The sequence below is a fragment of the Mustela erminea genome, chromosome 21 (genome assembly GCF_009829155.1).
Source record: "Mustela erminea isolate mMusErm1 chromosome 21, mMusErm1.Pri, whole genome shotgun sequence".
Classification (NCBI taxonomy): domain Eukaryota; kingdom Metazoa; phylum Chordata; class Mammalia; order Carnivora; family Mustelidae; genus Mustela; species Mustela erminea.
Genome location: NC_045634.1, coordinates 2885081 through 2898284, shown reverse-complemented (window position 1 = coordinate 2898284; position 13204 = coordinate 2885081). Strand labels below are relative to the sequence as shown.

Here is a 13204-nt window from a genome sequence, read left to right as displayed (position 1 = left end):
TTGCCTTTCGGGGTGTCTTACAAATTTTTCTTGATATCCAGATGTGATGTACTGAATGAAAGGAAGTGCTGTGAATAGGCCTTTAGTAATACAGTGGTGAGGTGTGGAGGGAAGAAAAGCATTCTCTAGTCCTATGTTTTGGTCTCAGTCTTTTCGTGAGCCTCTATGCCTTTGGACTATGAACTTCACAAGTATTAAGGTTTTTTTCCCTCTACCTGAGGTGGGAAAAGATAGCTAGCAAGGGCTGGAGTTGGGTATTTCCTTTCTGTCATGTGGCTAACTTTTAAAATTTGAGAAAGTTTCTCTTTTCCCATGTGGACATCGTCCCCTCTGAGTACTGCCTTACTAGTGTTGTATAAGCTCTGACTGTGTGTTTTCTTTACTTTTTCTTTTTTTAGCTTCTGTAACGCAAGTGCCTGACCTAAGCTTTGACTGTGCAGGTAGCCACTTCCGAGGTGGCTACCTCAAATAAACACATTGCCAGGCCCATGACTAGATAAAGGCCAGACCACCTCCCCTGACTGAAGCCCCTCTATTACGTAAATCTTGGTTGATTTCAGCAACTAATCATTTGGGTCACTTGATTTTTATTTTCTCATGCTTTAAATTCCCACTCTTATGTTTTAAATTTACCAATGAAGAGTGAGCCCATGAGAGGCACCTGAGTGGCTCAGTTGGTTAAGTATCCACCTTGGGCTCAGGTCATGATCTCAGGGTCCTGGGATTGAGACCCACGTGGGCTCCCTGCTCAGCAGGCAGTCTGCTTCTCCCTCTCTCTCTCCCTTTGCATGTCCCTCCTGCTTGTGTTCTTTCTCTCTCAAATAAATAAGATAAATAAATAAAAATAATAATTTAAAAAAATCTTAAAAAAAAAAAGGGAGCCCATAAGAGCCTAGGCCCCAATTCTTAACCACCCCCAAAAAGCAGAACCCCAGCCTCAAGCTTGTTCTCTGTCTCTCTCCTCACAACTTTGCTATGTGGTCCTAAATATGCTATGTAATTTTCAAGTTCTGTAAGTAATAAACTCCCCCACCACGGCAAGCCTGGTGGTTATTGCTAATGGGCATCTTACAATCATAATAAGATCCAAGAGGGCTGGTCCAGCCACAATACTAGCTGTTGATAGGCTGAGTCCAACACATAACAACTGGCATCCTATCAATTTTGATGTCTTGTGTTCTTATTTACATTCAACTGAGACTATATTCTAATTTCCCTTTTACTCTCTTGTTTGATCCATGGGTTATTTAGGAGTGAATTATTTAGCTCCAAATATTTGAGATTTCCCAGATTTTCTGTTATTGTTTTCTAATTGAGTTTCACTGTGGTCAGAGAACATGCTTTGTATATTCCAAAATCTTCTAAATCTGAGACTTGCTTTATGGTCTAGAATATGGTCCATGTTGGTGTGAGTTCCAGATGCAACTGAAGGAACGTGCCTGCTACTGTCATACGGTAAAATGTTTATAAGTGTCAATTAGGTCAAGCTGGAGGATAGCGTTGCTCTAACCTTCTATATGCTTACTGATTTTTCTACTTGTTCTATTAATGATCAAGACAGGGGTTTTGAAATCTCCCACTATAACTGTGGTTTTGTCTATTTCTCATGGCAGTTTTCTCAGTCTTTGCTTCATGCATTTTAAAGCTATATTACTAGGTGCATAAACATTAGGGTTATTAAGCCCTCTGGATGAACTGCTTATGAAATTATTTTTTTCCTCACTGGTAATATTCTTTGTTCTGAAACCTACTTGTTTGATGTTAATATAGCCATGTCAGTTGTCTTTTGATTAATGTTAGCACAGTTTATCTTTTCTCATCCTTTTACTTTTAAGGAATTTGTGTTTCGATATTTGAAGGGCAGAGCTGAGATTTACGTTTTTATGCAGTATGACTATCTCTGCCTTTTAACTGGAGTATGCAGACCATTTATATTTAATAAGATTATTTATCAAATATAATAAAAATTTAATATAATAATTTATATTATATAATTACATATAATATAAATACATTTATATTTAAAATATAAGTATTAAAAATAAATAAGCTTAACAATTAAAAATAAAATAGAAAATAATAGAAATATAATCTATATTATATAATTATAATAGTATATTTAATAATATACTATTATTAATAAATAATAAATGTATTAAATAATAAACTTATTAAATAAGATTATTTATTAAATAAATATATCACTTGCTAATTTCTACTTTTCTATTTGTCCCATCTGTTCCTCTCTTTTTCTTCTTTGTATGTCTTCTTTGGGATTAATTATAATTTATCATAATTCCCTTTGATCCATTTTGATGGATTATTAGGTATAATTAATTCTCTTTTATTATTTCAGTAGTTGCTTTAAGGCTCATAATATACATCCTTGACCTATCACAACCTACTTTTTAAAAAAGGTTTTTACTTATTTCAGAGAGAGAGAGACAAAGAGACTGAGAGTGTGTGAGCAGGAGGAAAGGAAGAGGGTGAGGAGAAGTAGATTCCCCACTTTATGTGGAGCCTGAGGCTGGGCTGATCCCATGATCCTGAGACCATGACTTGAGCAGAAACAGGAGTCAGATGCCTAAGCGACTGAAACATCCAGGTGCCCTATCACAGTGTACTTTGAAGTGAAATTATAACACTTGGTGTATAGTATAAGCACTTTATAATAGTATACCTCCATTTTTCCCTCGACTTATTTTACTTTTCTACTATAGTTATCATACATTTTACTTTTACATATATTATAAACCCAACATTGCGTTGTTGTTACTTTTGTTTACATCATTGATTATCTTTTAAAGAGATTTAAATAATGAAGAAATAATGTAACTAACTAGAGAATTATGTATTTATCCTCGCAGTTAACATTTTTGGCAGTTAATTCCTTCTTATAGATCCATATTTCTGTCTGGCATCATTTTAATTTGGCCTGAAAGACTTTCATTTATTTCTTAACATTGCCTGAAGCATGGGTCCCCTGGTGATGAATTCCTTCAGTTTTTGTATATTTTGAAAAGTTTTTATTTCTCTTCATTTTTGAAAGCTATTTTTGCTAGGTATAGTTAGAATTCTAGGTTACTTTAGAGGTATTCTTTAAAGATGTGATCTACTTTAAAGATGTTGCTTCACTGTCTTCTGACTTGCATTGTTTCCAACAAGAAGTTTGAAATCATTCTTGTCTTTTTTCTTTTGTACATGTCCCTTTTTCTTTGGCTACTTTCAAGACTTTCTCTATCATTGGTTTTGACCAGTTTGTTTAAAATATGCCTTGCTATAGTTGCTCTCGTGTTTTTCATGCATTTGATTCACTGAACTTCTTGGATCTGTGTATTTATAGTTTTCATCAGATTTGGACATTTTCCAGCCCTTATTTCTTCAGATGCTTTTTCACCCATTCTCTGTTGGGAACTCTATTTTCACAAATATAAGATCACAGATGCTTTTAAAAATTTTTCTTTTCTTTTGGGTTTTTGAAGAGTTTCTATCACTATGTTGTCAAATTCACTAATCTTTTCTTCTGTAATATCTAATCCCACTCAGTGAATCTGAAGATCACAGAATTCTCTAAGCAGCTGGGTCTTCCCTGGTATTCTACATCTTCGCAACTCGAGTGGCTCTATTCTCTCTGGATTCTCAACAACTCTCCAACCTAGGGAAACTTCTTGGATTCTTCTTCTCTATGTCATGACCTAGAAACTAGCAATTACAGAGTTTTCCTCAATTGTTTCCCACATTCCATGGATCACTGTCTTTTGTTGACTCATGTCCAAAGTTGTGAAAACTGTTGTTTCATATATTTGGCCCATTTTGGAGTATCAGGGGCTGTTTTAAGCAGGAGGGTATATTCAGTCCTTATTTATTTACCTCATTTTGGCCAGAAGTGGAATGCATCTTAAACAACCTGTCGGTTATAGCCAAGTGAATATTCTGTCACTTTTGGGAGTCTCAGTAAGACCTGATAAAGACAGGAGAGGGTAGCTCTACTGGCCACAGAATGCCCAAGGCTCATTTGGTACCCTTTGGGACCTTTCTTCCTTAAAACTCACATGGTGTTCACTTTAATGGGATTTCATCCAAATGAAATGTGTCCATGAAGAGAACTCATGCATACCCTCTCCCAGGACTTCCTGTTTTTTCTTTATTCTAGAGCCCTTCCTGTAGTACTAATGTTTATGGTGTATGCCTCGCTGCTCCCTCTCAGGCCCCAGAGGACCCCCACTGATCTATCCACATCCCCAGAAGCTTTGATCGAGGCTGTGTGTGGCCGTACACAATGCCAGTGGGAATCACTACTAAGAGCAATGTTCGTAAGGCCTCAGACAACCTCATGAGGATTACCTCACAAAATCTGGGGTGGACTGCGCCATAATGAGGTCTGCTGAGTCCCTGAGGTTGAGTTTCAGAAGTGCCCATCTTGCTAATAATCTCCCATGGCTCTGCCACACCTGAGTCATCAACCCATCCCTCAGTCTAGAGCTCCCCACTCTGGGGTTGCTTTTTGGGGAGATCAGGTAAGAGGCAACTACAGATCCCACTTTTGGGGGAGAACACAGACCAGCAGTCCTGACCCAAGTCTCTCCTCATCTCTGGTTATCCTTGTGGGTCTCTGATAACCAAGATGTAATGATCACTCTCAGAGTTTAATGTTAGTAGCAAGCTAGACAAGGAGCAGACAGCCAACCGGACCTCAGACAAGAGCTGCATTCGCCAGCTGATTCAGGAGTTGACAGAAGTAAAACACATTTTATTTCTAAGTAGACATTATCACATGTCCAACTTGTCCAACAAACGGACCTGACAAGTGCGGATGTGAGATGTCTATTTTTTTCCTCTTATATGAGAAATCTGATTTGTTTTTAGAAACATGCTTTTCTTTTTTTTTTTTTTGTTTTTGTTTTTGTTTTATAGGAATTTTTTTCTTCATGTTTATTACCCAAGAGCCCAGGGCAGTCCCCTCCTATGGAGGGGAAGAAAACTGGCCTTTGAACTTAATCCCCTTTCTGCTCTGACCAGGCCAGGTGCACATGGCAATAGGGGTCACAAAGGAAGGAAAACAGACCTCAAGGTTCTGTTTCCTGACTGCCACAGAGCACGCAAGCCCTGCCCTTCTTCACCATCGCTTCATAAGGAGGTTCAGATGAGCAAAGAAGCAAGGTAAAGAGCAAAGGAGGAAACGTCCCACTGTGACATCTGTGCAGAGGGCTACGCGGGCAGCAAGACCACATGGGTCCCTGTCCAGGAGAGAGCCAGGGCAACCGTGGGCTGCTGCTCTCTCCCCAGCCTACTACCTCTCAGTCCTCCTGTCCCTTCTTTCCAGGCCAGAATGGTACCCTGATATGAGATGCTCTTCCTGGGACAGGAAAGTGGGCAGGATAAACAGAGAGAAGGCAATTCTAGTGCCAGAAAAGCAGAGCAGAAAGAGCAAGTCGTCTGCTAACGACTGCTTGGGTCGTGCTGGGGAGCACACATGGAGGGCACCCAGCCTCTGTCCATCAGGAGGCCTGCTGGAGGGGGTACGGGGCGAGACAGAGAAGCCAGGATGCACAGAAGCATTCGGTTTGTGATTGTCTAAGATCAACACAACAACAATCCTGTGAAAACTTAAGTTACATCAGGATACTCTTTCTTGACAAAGCCTCTAGCTCACTGCCAGTGACCCAGTGTCCTCAGGGCAGTCTGTAAGAGCTGGCCTCCTGTTGCCCTCTGAGTTCTGCTCCTGCCCCTCTTCCCTCCCTTTGCTAGCACATTAGGTCACTCACTTTCATATCTCGTTGTTGCCTGACTCTCCCAACAGAAGGTAAGTTCCCTGGAGGCAGAGTTTTGGGGGACTTTTGTGCATGTCTGTCCGAGACCTGATTTATCTCTCCTGCCTAGACCCATGCCTGGCACGCGGCAGGTGTTCAGAAAGTATTTGCCAAATGAGCAGACCCACTAAAACAGAGCCTTTTTCATCAGCGCCCAGGTCCCACAGAGGGGTTTCGGACTCTGTCTAGGCACTGGGCTCTGCAGGCCGATGGCAGCCTCACAGATGCCTAAGTCTGGGACTTTTTTTTTTTTTTGTGGTAAGAACACTTAACATGGTATCCATCCTCTTAAAGTAATTTTAATTGTCCTCCTGCCTTGTTAATGCTCGCATAATTCTACGTGCCTGCTGTCCTCTAGGTCTATAACTGGGGCACAAAAAAACACAAACTTGCTGATTTGACTGAACTGAAGCAGCCCCAGGAATGTCAAGAAACCCAGCCCAGTGACCAGATATCACAGAGAAAAGGAGGTGCGCCCTGTCATGTGGATCTCCTGAAGTTTTCAGTCCCTTAGCTGCCCTCCCCCCACTCCATGGAAGGGAGCTGGGCTCCTTCACAGTCCCCGCAGTGCTCTGGCTTGGTCCCCCGAGGGATGTGGGGGTGGACCACTGCCTCGGAGCCCTTTTACGCCAGGTGTGAAGAGTGAGCAGTGCGCAGTACCCAGCCTACCCGGAGCCAGAGACACCCCCGCCTCCTCCCGCCTCCGTGCACACGCGTGCACACACGCCGTCCCACGCAGCCGTGAGCCACGTGGGGAGCGAGGGCTAGAAGTCTTTCACGACATGCATCGGTGGAGGTGGACGGCTCCTGCCCACCCGGCCGAGGTCGAGACAGTGGAGACAGGCAGTGCAACAGAATGAGTGGACTAGAGGTCCGGGTGAGGTCAGAGGCAGAAGAGGAAGACGACGGGACGTGATCAACAGACGAGCCCTGCGCCCAGGGGTGCTAGATGGCATGTTTCGGGAGGCACAGGACATGGGGGAGAGAAACGTGTGAGTGGCTCTGCGTGCACAGTCCCCACCTGGCCGAAGGAGGCCCCGTGCCCAGACCGCAGGGGGGCACGCAGGGGGCACGCCCCCCACCCCACCCTGGGGCCACAGCGCCCGCGCAGCCAGCACATGAGTGCATGGCCAGGGCTGCCTGTGAACTAGGAGCTTGGGGAAACCAGCATGGTGCAGCTGGCCCATGGGGGCATAATAGGCACCAGAGAATTAAAATGGTTTCTCCAAGGTCTGTAAAGGACCCTCGGGAATCGACTCTCACTTGCGGGCTTTAGAGAAGAGGAGCTGGCGCAGCAGCTCGAGGAGTCAGGAGAAAGGAAGGAACTGGAACCCTAGCTTCCTGGCTCCTGCAGAAGAGCAGGGCCTCTGCTCTTTCTGTGCCCAGGGCCTGGAGAGAGGGCAAGTGAGGGGAAAGGAGTGGGGGGACCCCACCTAGCCCCCTCCTTCATGCAGCTGGCCACTTCCACTGTTGCTGTGAGGAAGGAGGTGAATGGGAGGCCCCCCCCACACCTAGTGGGAGTCCTGGGGGCAAAGGTTAGGGGCCTCTGGGCTTCCTCCCCTTGGGACTGGGCACATTGGGGGTCTGCGCCATGCTCGAAGCACATTTAAAAGAGGGAGAGGAAAGAGAAGGGGTGAGAAAAAAGAGAGAAAGAGAGGAGAGACCAGACTGAAAAATAAAAGGAGCCCACTTGGCCTCACAGACGGGCCACACCAGGACTCTGAAAATACCAGCCAGCTTATCCACATCAGATCTTGGGCCCAAATCTCCATGCCCTCTGCATCTCTATCACTGACTGTTTTACAGATGAGAACACAAGCCCAGAGAGGGTCCATTCCTGGCACAGAACCACAGGGAGGGGTGGGGATCCCAGCCCCTGTTCCGACTCCAACTCTTCCCTGGGACCACACCACCAGCCTGTCGACTGTGGAGAACATCGGGGAGCCTCTCTGCCCCATCTGTCTTGCTTGCCTCTGCGCTCGCCACCACCAGGGACGGAGTGCGTGGAGGTGGACCTCCCACCAAAGGGAGAGAGATGGTTTCATCAGGTGTCACGGGTGCCTGGAGAGGGGCACCCAGCTCAGCCCGCCTCCTTCCAGAAGACACTCACCATTCATCTGGGAGGGTGACGACGAGTAGTCCCGGTCCCCGTGCCGCCGCTCAGGTTTCAGATTGCGGCCCTGCCTGCCCGAGCCTTCCAGCATGTTCACGATCTCGCTGCGGTCAATGTTGCGCAGGGCTGTGTACAGATTCTCCACTGTGGGGCGGGGAGAAGAGAAGGGGCGCTTGCCGAGGGGATTCTCATCATCGTGGGTTGGGGGGGATTCTAGAACTAGGCAGGTGGGAAGTGGGGGGTGGGGGCGATTTATTGTCTCTTTTTTCAGCATCAAAACTACCTGCCTCTTTGGGGAATATTTTGTTACCCTTCCACAGATCTTTCCTAAACCCCTAATGGTAGCCAATTTTAAAGTACGGAGAGACTGTTTTTTGTCCTCCAAGAGAAAGTCCACAGGGAATGAGAGGGAGGAGAATTGGATACTGTCCTTTTGAAATCCTTGGTCCTTGCCAGTTAATTTGAGATGCAAATGCAAACAGTTTCCTCTCACGGTTCCTGAGAATTGGGAATATACTTGAGGAAGAGCTGATGGAAAGAGTTGAGACAAATCTTCCCTCCAGGTGGGAGGAAAAGATAGTCTCACATCAGGCGGGATTTGCTCCCCCATGCTCTGTCCTCAGAGGGCAGTCCTCATGTCCACAGGAAGTCCCACCCCCTGCACCTAGGGGTCATCTCGGTCCCTGCGTGACTGTCCTCTTACTCAGACGGGAAACAGGCTAAGGCTGAGACTCTCCTATCTTCTTGTGACAGGATTGCCTAGAGGACCCCATGACCCTGAGACAAGTGTGTGAGAGAGACAGGGAGACAGAGCCCGAGTGCAAAAGGGATTGGTTCCAAAGGCCATGATCCCAATTGGAGTTTGGAGGAAGAACCGCTGGGGTGTAGAGGCACGGGCTTTGGAAAGAGAAGGCGTCCTTAGCTTAATGGTACTGACTGTTCGCGTTTTTGCCTTCACGGATGACCCAGAGGTTCAACAAGGCTACACTCTGCTCCAACAAGGAGTTGGGGTTTTCCACGCGGATCCTGTTGATGTCTTCCACACTGAACTGCAGCTCCCGAGCCAACTCTGCAAGCAAAGACCCGAAGCCAAGGGTGAGCTACGCCAGAGCCCGGCTCCGGCTCCCCAGCTGGGCATCGTGGAGTGGAGGCACCCGGTAGGGAGTGCCGGGAGCTAAAGGACAGCCTGGCCCTGCATTTGGTAGTCTTTCCCATGCAGAGGTGCCTAGTGAAACAGAGACACCTGCATCTTTGTATCTCCAGAAAGTGGGGCAGGAACAGGAGTGCTCAAAAAATAAGGAGTGAACGACGAATGAATGAATGTCCTCTCACTCTTTCATCACTTCACACACGAGATGACAACCCTGAGCCTCTCAGCAAGTCTAGCGCTCACGCCAGGTCACGGAACAAGCCAATGCCAGAGCCAGGCGCGGGCTGAGCCTCCGGATACCTGCGCCAGGGCCGTCCGTAGGACACCAGGATGCCACTTACTTTCCACCAGAAAGCAATTAGAATGGAAATGCATCTCTGCACTTAGGTTTCTTCAGGGAAAGGCATTATTTACATTTAAAATGAAAATACAAGTTCCTGTCTGAATGCAAGGCAGTAACACAGAATGTTAGTTTTTCCCTCCCAGTGTTTTTATTGTTATTTCTCACAGGTGCTTTGGAAGGGAGAACAGCCTCAGAGTCCAATTTCAAGGATGAGGAAGACCAGAGGGACAGGGATAGTAAGAATCAGAATGTACACGCACCACACACGCGTGCGCGCACACACACGCACAAGCAGCAGCAACGGACATTCTTTTTTGGCTTAAGAACTGAATAGTCCCTGAACCTCTGTTGTAAATTTTTCCCACAAAGTCTTTCAGCAGGTTATTGCTAAGGTTTCTGGGTTTTTCTGAAGCCTTCTCTACAGGGAGCCTAATGAAGGAAGTCCATTCATATGAAAGCTAACAAAAAAGGGGGAGTGGACTAAGTCATAGGGCTGGTGACTTGAGTAAAACACATTTTGAGCTTTCACGGAATTTTTCCCACACACAGCCTCACTCCAAAGTGAGATCTGCCCTTGCTGTGGATGGGACTTCTGGTTGACCTCAGTGACAGCCAGAGATTATTAGGTAACCTTGAGACTTCTTTTCTTTCTTTCTCTCTTTCCCTCCACAAAGCCAGGCTTTGAGGAAGGGCAACGTGAGTGTGGGGAGCAGTGGACAGGTGGTCAGGAGATGTAGTTTTTTTGTCTGTGTTTTTTATTTGTTGGATGGTTTTCCAGAGTTCTCTCACTAACTAGCTATAAAACCAGAGCCATTTTATTTAGCGGGGTCTCAGTTTTCCCATCTGTAAAATGAGGTGAACCAGAGTCTAAGGTCTCTTGTAACTTCAAAAGTTAATTCCTTCTGGGGTGCCCGGGTGGGGCAGTTGGTGAAGTATCTAACTCTCGGTTTTGGCTCAGGTCATGATGCCGGGGTCACAGGATCAAGCCTCGAGCTGGGCTCAGTGCTCAGTGTGGAGTCTGCTTCAGAGTCGCCCTCTCTCTCTCTCTCAAATAAATAAAATCTTAAAGAAAAAAAAAATAAAACCAAACAACTTAATTCTTTCTTACAAAGAAATCCCGGCAGAAATGGAGGAGGGAGCTCACGTTGCACTGGCACGCAAAGGCACTGCTGGGTCAACAGACTTATCTGAGACAGTCACACATCAGATGCACTAAGGATGGTGAGAAAAGGTTGTTCGTGAGGGGGCAGGAGCTGCAGGGCCGTGTGTAGACTGGCAAAGTGCCCTTCTGCCCCCAGTTCCCCGACTCACCCGCCCAGCTGAGGCCGAGGTGTTCTGATATAATAGCCATCTTCATATTTGCTCGGTCTGTCCCACTGAGGGAACCTGGGGAGAAGAAACGTTGGGTTGCGGTCAGTAGCCTTGACAGGACACAGCATCAGCAGGTGTGAGTAAGTGACCTCAGATGGAGGCTCAGTTTACCAGAAGACCTCAGCGTCCTCACGGCGAAGCCTGTGAGGGGTAGGTGCCACCCGGGGCCAAAGGCTCCCCATGCTCTGCTCATAATAGGCCAAGCAAAGTGCATCAACGCGGAGCTCTTATAGGAGCGAGGGGGAGGGATGTCACCTGCAACCTTCTGGAAAGGCAGGGGGCATGCCCTGTAAAGAGGTTTATACCCAGGGAGGGCTCGCTGAGGATGCTGTATCTCAGGGCCAGCGGCGTCAGAGTCCTTTTCCTCTCATCGGCACTGCTCACCTGCAGAGGAAAGGACACGGTGGGTCTGGGCCTTCCCCATCGTGGAGCGCCTTCAAGCCCGTGGGCTGTGGGGAGGGACTGGACACCCGTCGTGGCAAACAGTGAGTGACTCTGTTTCTCTGGAGCAGAGAACAGGCGTGTGCACAGAGGTGGGGGCGAGAGGGAGTGAGACATTCGCATCCTTTATTAACAGGAACAAGAACACTGAGGGCGAGCTCGTGTGGCCCTGACCCCGCTGGCCAGGCCCTGTCTGACACTTGTGACAGCCTCTGGGTAGGTACTAGTGCGACTCCCATCGCTCGGATGAGGGTACTGAGGCACAGACGGGTGAAGTAACTTGCCCAAGGTCGCTCATAAGCGGCGGAGCTGGGGTTTGAACTGAAAAACCAAGTCTGTCTTTCCGGGTTCCTTTATACTCAAAAGACCCGTTTTCAGTACTTGGCCCGAGGCCTAGCAGCCCAGCCCTGAGGAGAAGCACCCAGAGGCTTGCTCAGTGCTGCAGGAAACCCTCCTTTGAAAGAGAGGTTGGTTCACACTCTCCCTGGACAGTAAAGAGAAACTGAGCCACAACACACGGACAAAGCCCCGCTTTTTCCCGAGTAGGGCGTGGAAGGCCACCCGTTGCCAGCGGCAGCAGAAGAACAAGAACATGGAGATGCTTGAGCCTTCCAAAGTCCCCAGGTTAGTGGTTGGTGACTCTGAGGCTTTTACAGGGATGGATAAGTCAACATACTTGGTCAGGACGCCTTTGCTGAGCTCAAAAATCTGGTTGTTTGCAGCGGCTCAGACACAAGGTCTCCCCTCTCTGAGGGCCTGACACCCTGGGGACGATAAGCAAGTACATGAAAAAGGGGCTTGGAAAAAAACCTGCAAATGGCCAGTAACCTTGAGCCATTTGACACCTGGTTCTACGTCTCAGAGGCCTCGGACAAGGCATGCCACGGTGGATGCCTGTGGCGCTCCTTCTAACCTTCGAGAAAGAACATCCTTGAGGGCCCAAGGCCCACAGTGAGAACACTCATCCCGAGGGCTGACGCTGGCATCATTCCTAGCTTGCGGGAAGGGCTTTGGGGGGAGGGTGGCACTCTGCCAAGCCACAGTCAGGGGTCCAGGGGACAGCCAAAGGCCTTCCTGGACCTCAGGGAATTCGAAGGCAACTTTTCAACAGGAAGAAGTCCTTTGGAAGCACCTGACCTTGAGTCTGTGCGGGGACACCCTCCCTCCGGCAAGGGCCCTCCCCGGGGGCAGCTCACCTTCGTGCAGGGGGGCATGGTGATGTTCAAGTGGCAGAGAATGTGCTGGGCGTCCTCATACTTCATGGCCTTGCGCAGAAACGACAAGGACCCTGCTGGCTCTCGGCTGCTGTCCCTCACCTAAATTCAAGCACACAAAGGCAAGACTCAGGCGTGCTATTCCAAAGACTTCGAGATTTCTGCCTCCCAGATTGAGACCCGGAGGATTCATCGGCACCTTCACCGGTATGGCCAAGCGGTTCTCCCGAAACGACTGGAACTGGAAACTCCGCTGCTGGGCAGCCTTTCTGACGGGTACCAGGTTCCCAAAGAGCTCTGCGAAAAGAGGCATTCCTTCCAGAACCTGCAGGAGGAGAAAAGCAGATACAGCTGGTCAGGGAGACTCGCCTGCCAGTGCTCTCCTGCCTCCAGCTCCGGTCTTTCCTTCGCCAGCTCATGCCCCGTCTACTGCACCAGACACGGGGGCTATGCTCCAAGAAACCCCACCATTTCTTTCAAAAAAGGCTTTGTTTCCGAGGTTATAATGGGCGAGGCATGCTTTCTCGCTTCAAAGGATTTTATAATAGGCAAGCATCTTTGTATATCCCTGGGTGGTGGGTCAAGATCGCCATCTGAGAACTCTAGAACTCCACTAAAGGATTATCACAGGGCTTCCCCAGGGGAGCTGGATCTTTTGACACCTGTTCAGAAACATTTGGTTTATGAAAAGTGCTAAAAGGACCACATTACAGAAATCCCTACTGTGCCTATAATGCTTTCAACTGAGATGTTATCATTAGA

General features: G+C 47.6%; 1 protein-coding gene across 15 annotated transcripts in view; it reads right to left on the bottom strand.

The window, feature by feature from the left end:
• The window catches only part of ANK1 (ankyrin 1), a 207698-nt gene that overhangs the window by 21785 nt on the left and 172709 nt on the right, over positions 1–13204 (bottom strand). For all 15 annotated transcript variants that reach the window (XM_032328988.1, XM_032328990.1, XM_032328991.1 and 12 more), the window contains 6 exons: positions 12642–12767; positions 12425–12544; positions 11093–11171; positions 10728–10802; positions 8861–8992; positions 7921–8067 (listed from right to left, as the gene is read on the bottom strand). In XM_032328988.1, coding sequence (XP_032184879.1) covers positions 7921–8067; positions 8861–8992; positions 10728–10802; positions 11093–11171; positions 12425–12544; positions 12642–12767 — 679 coding nt within the window. The remainder of the gene's footprint in view (positions 1–7920; positions 8068–8860; positions 8993–10727; positions 10803–11092; positions 11172–12424; positions 12545–12641; positions 12768–13204) is intronic.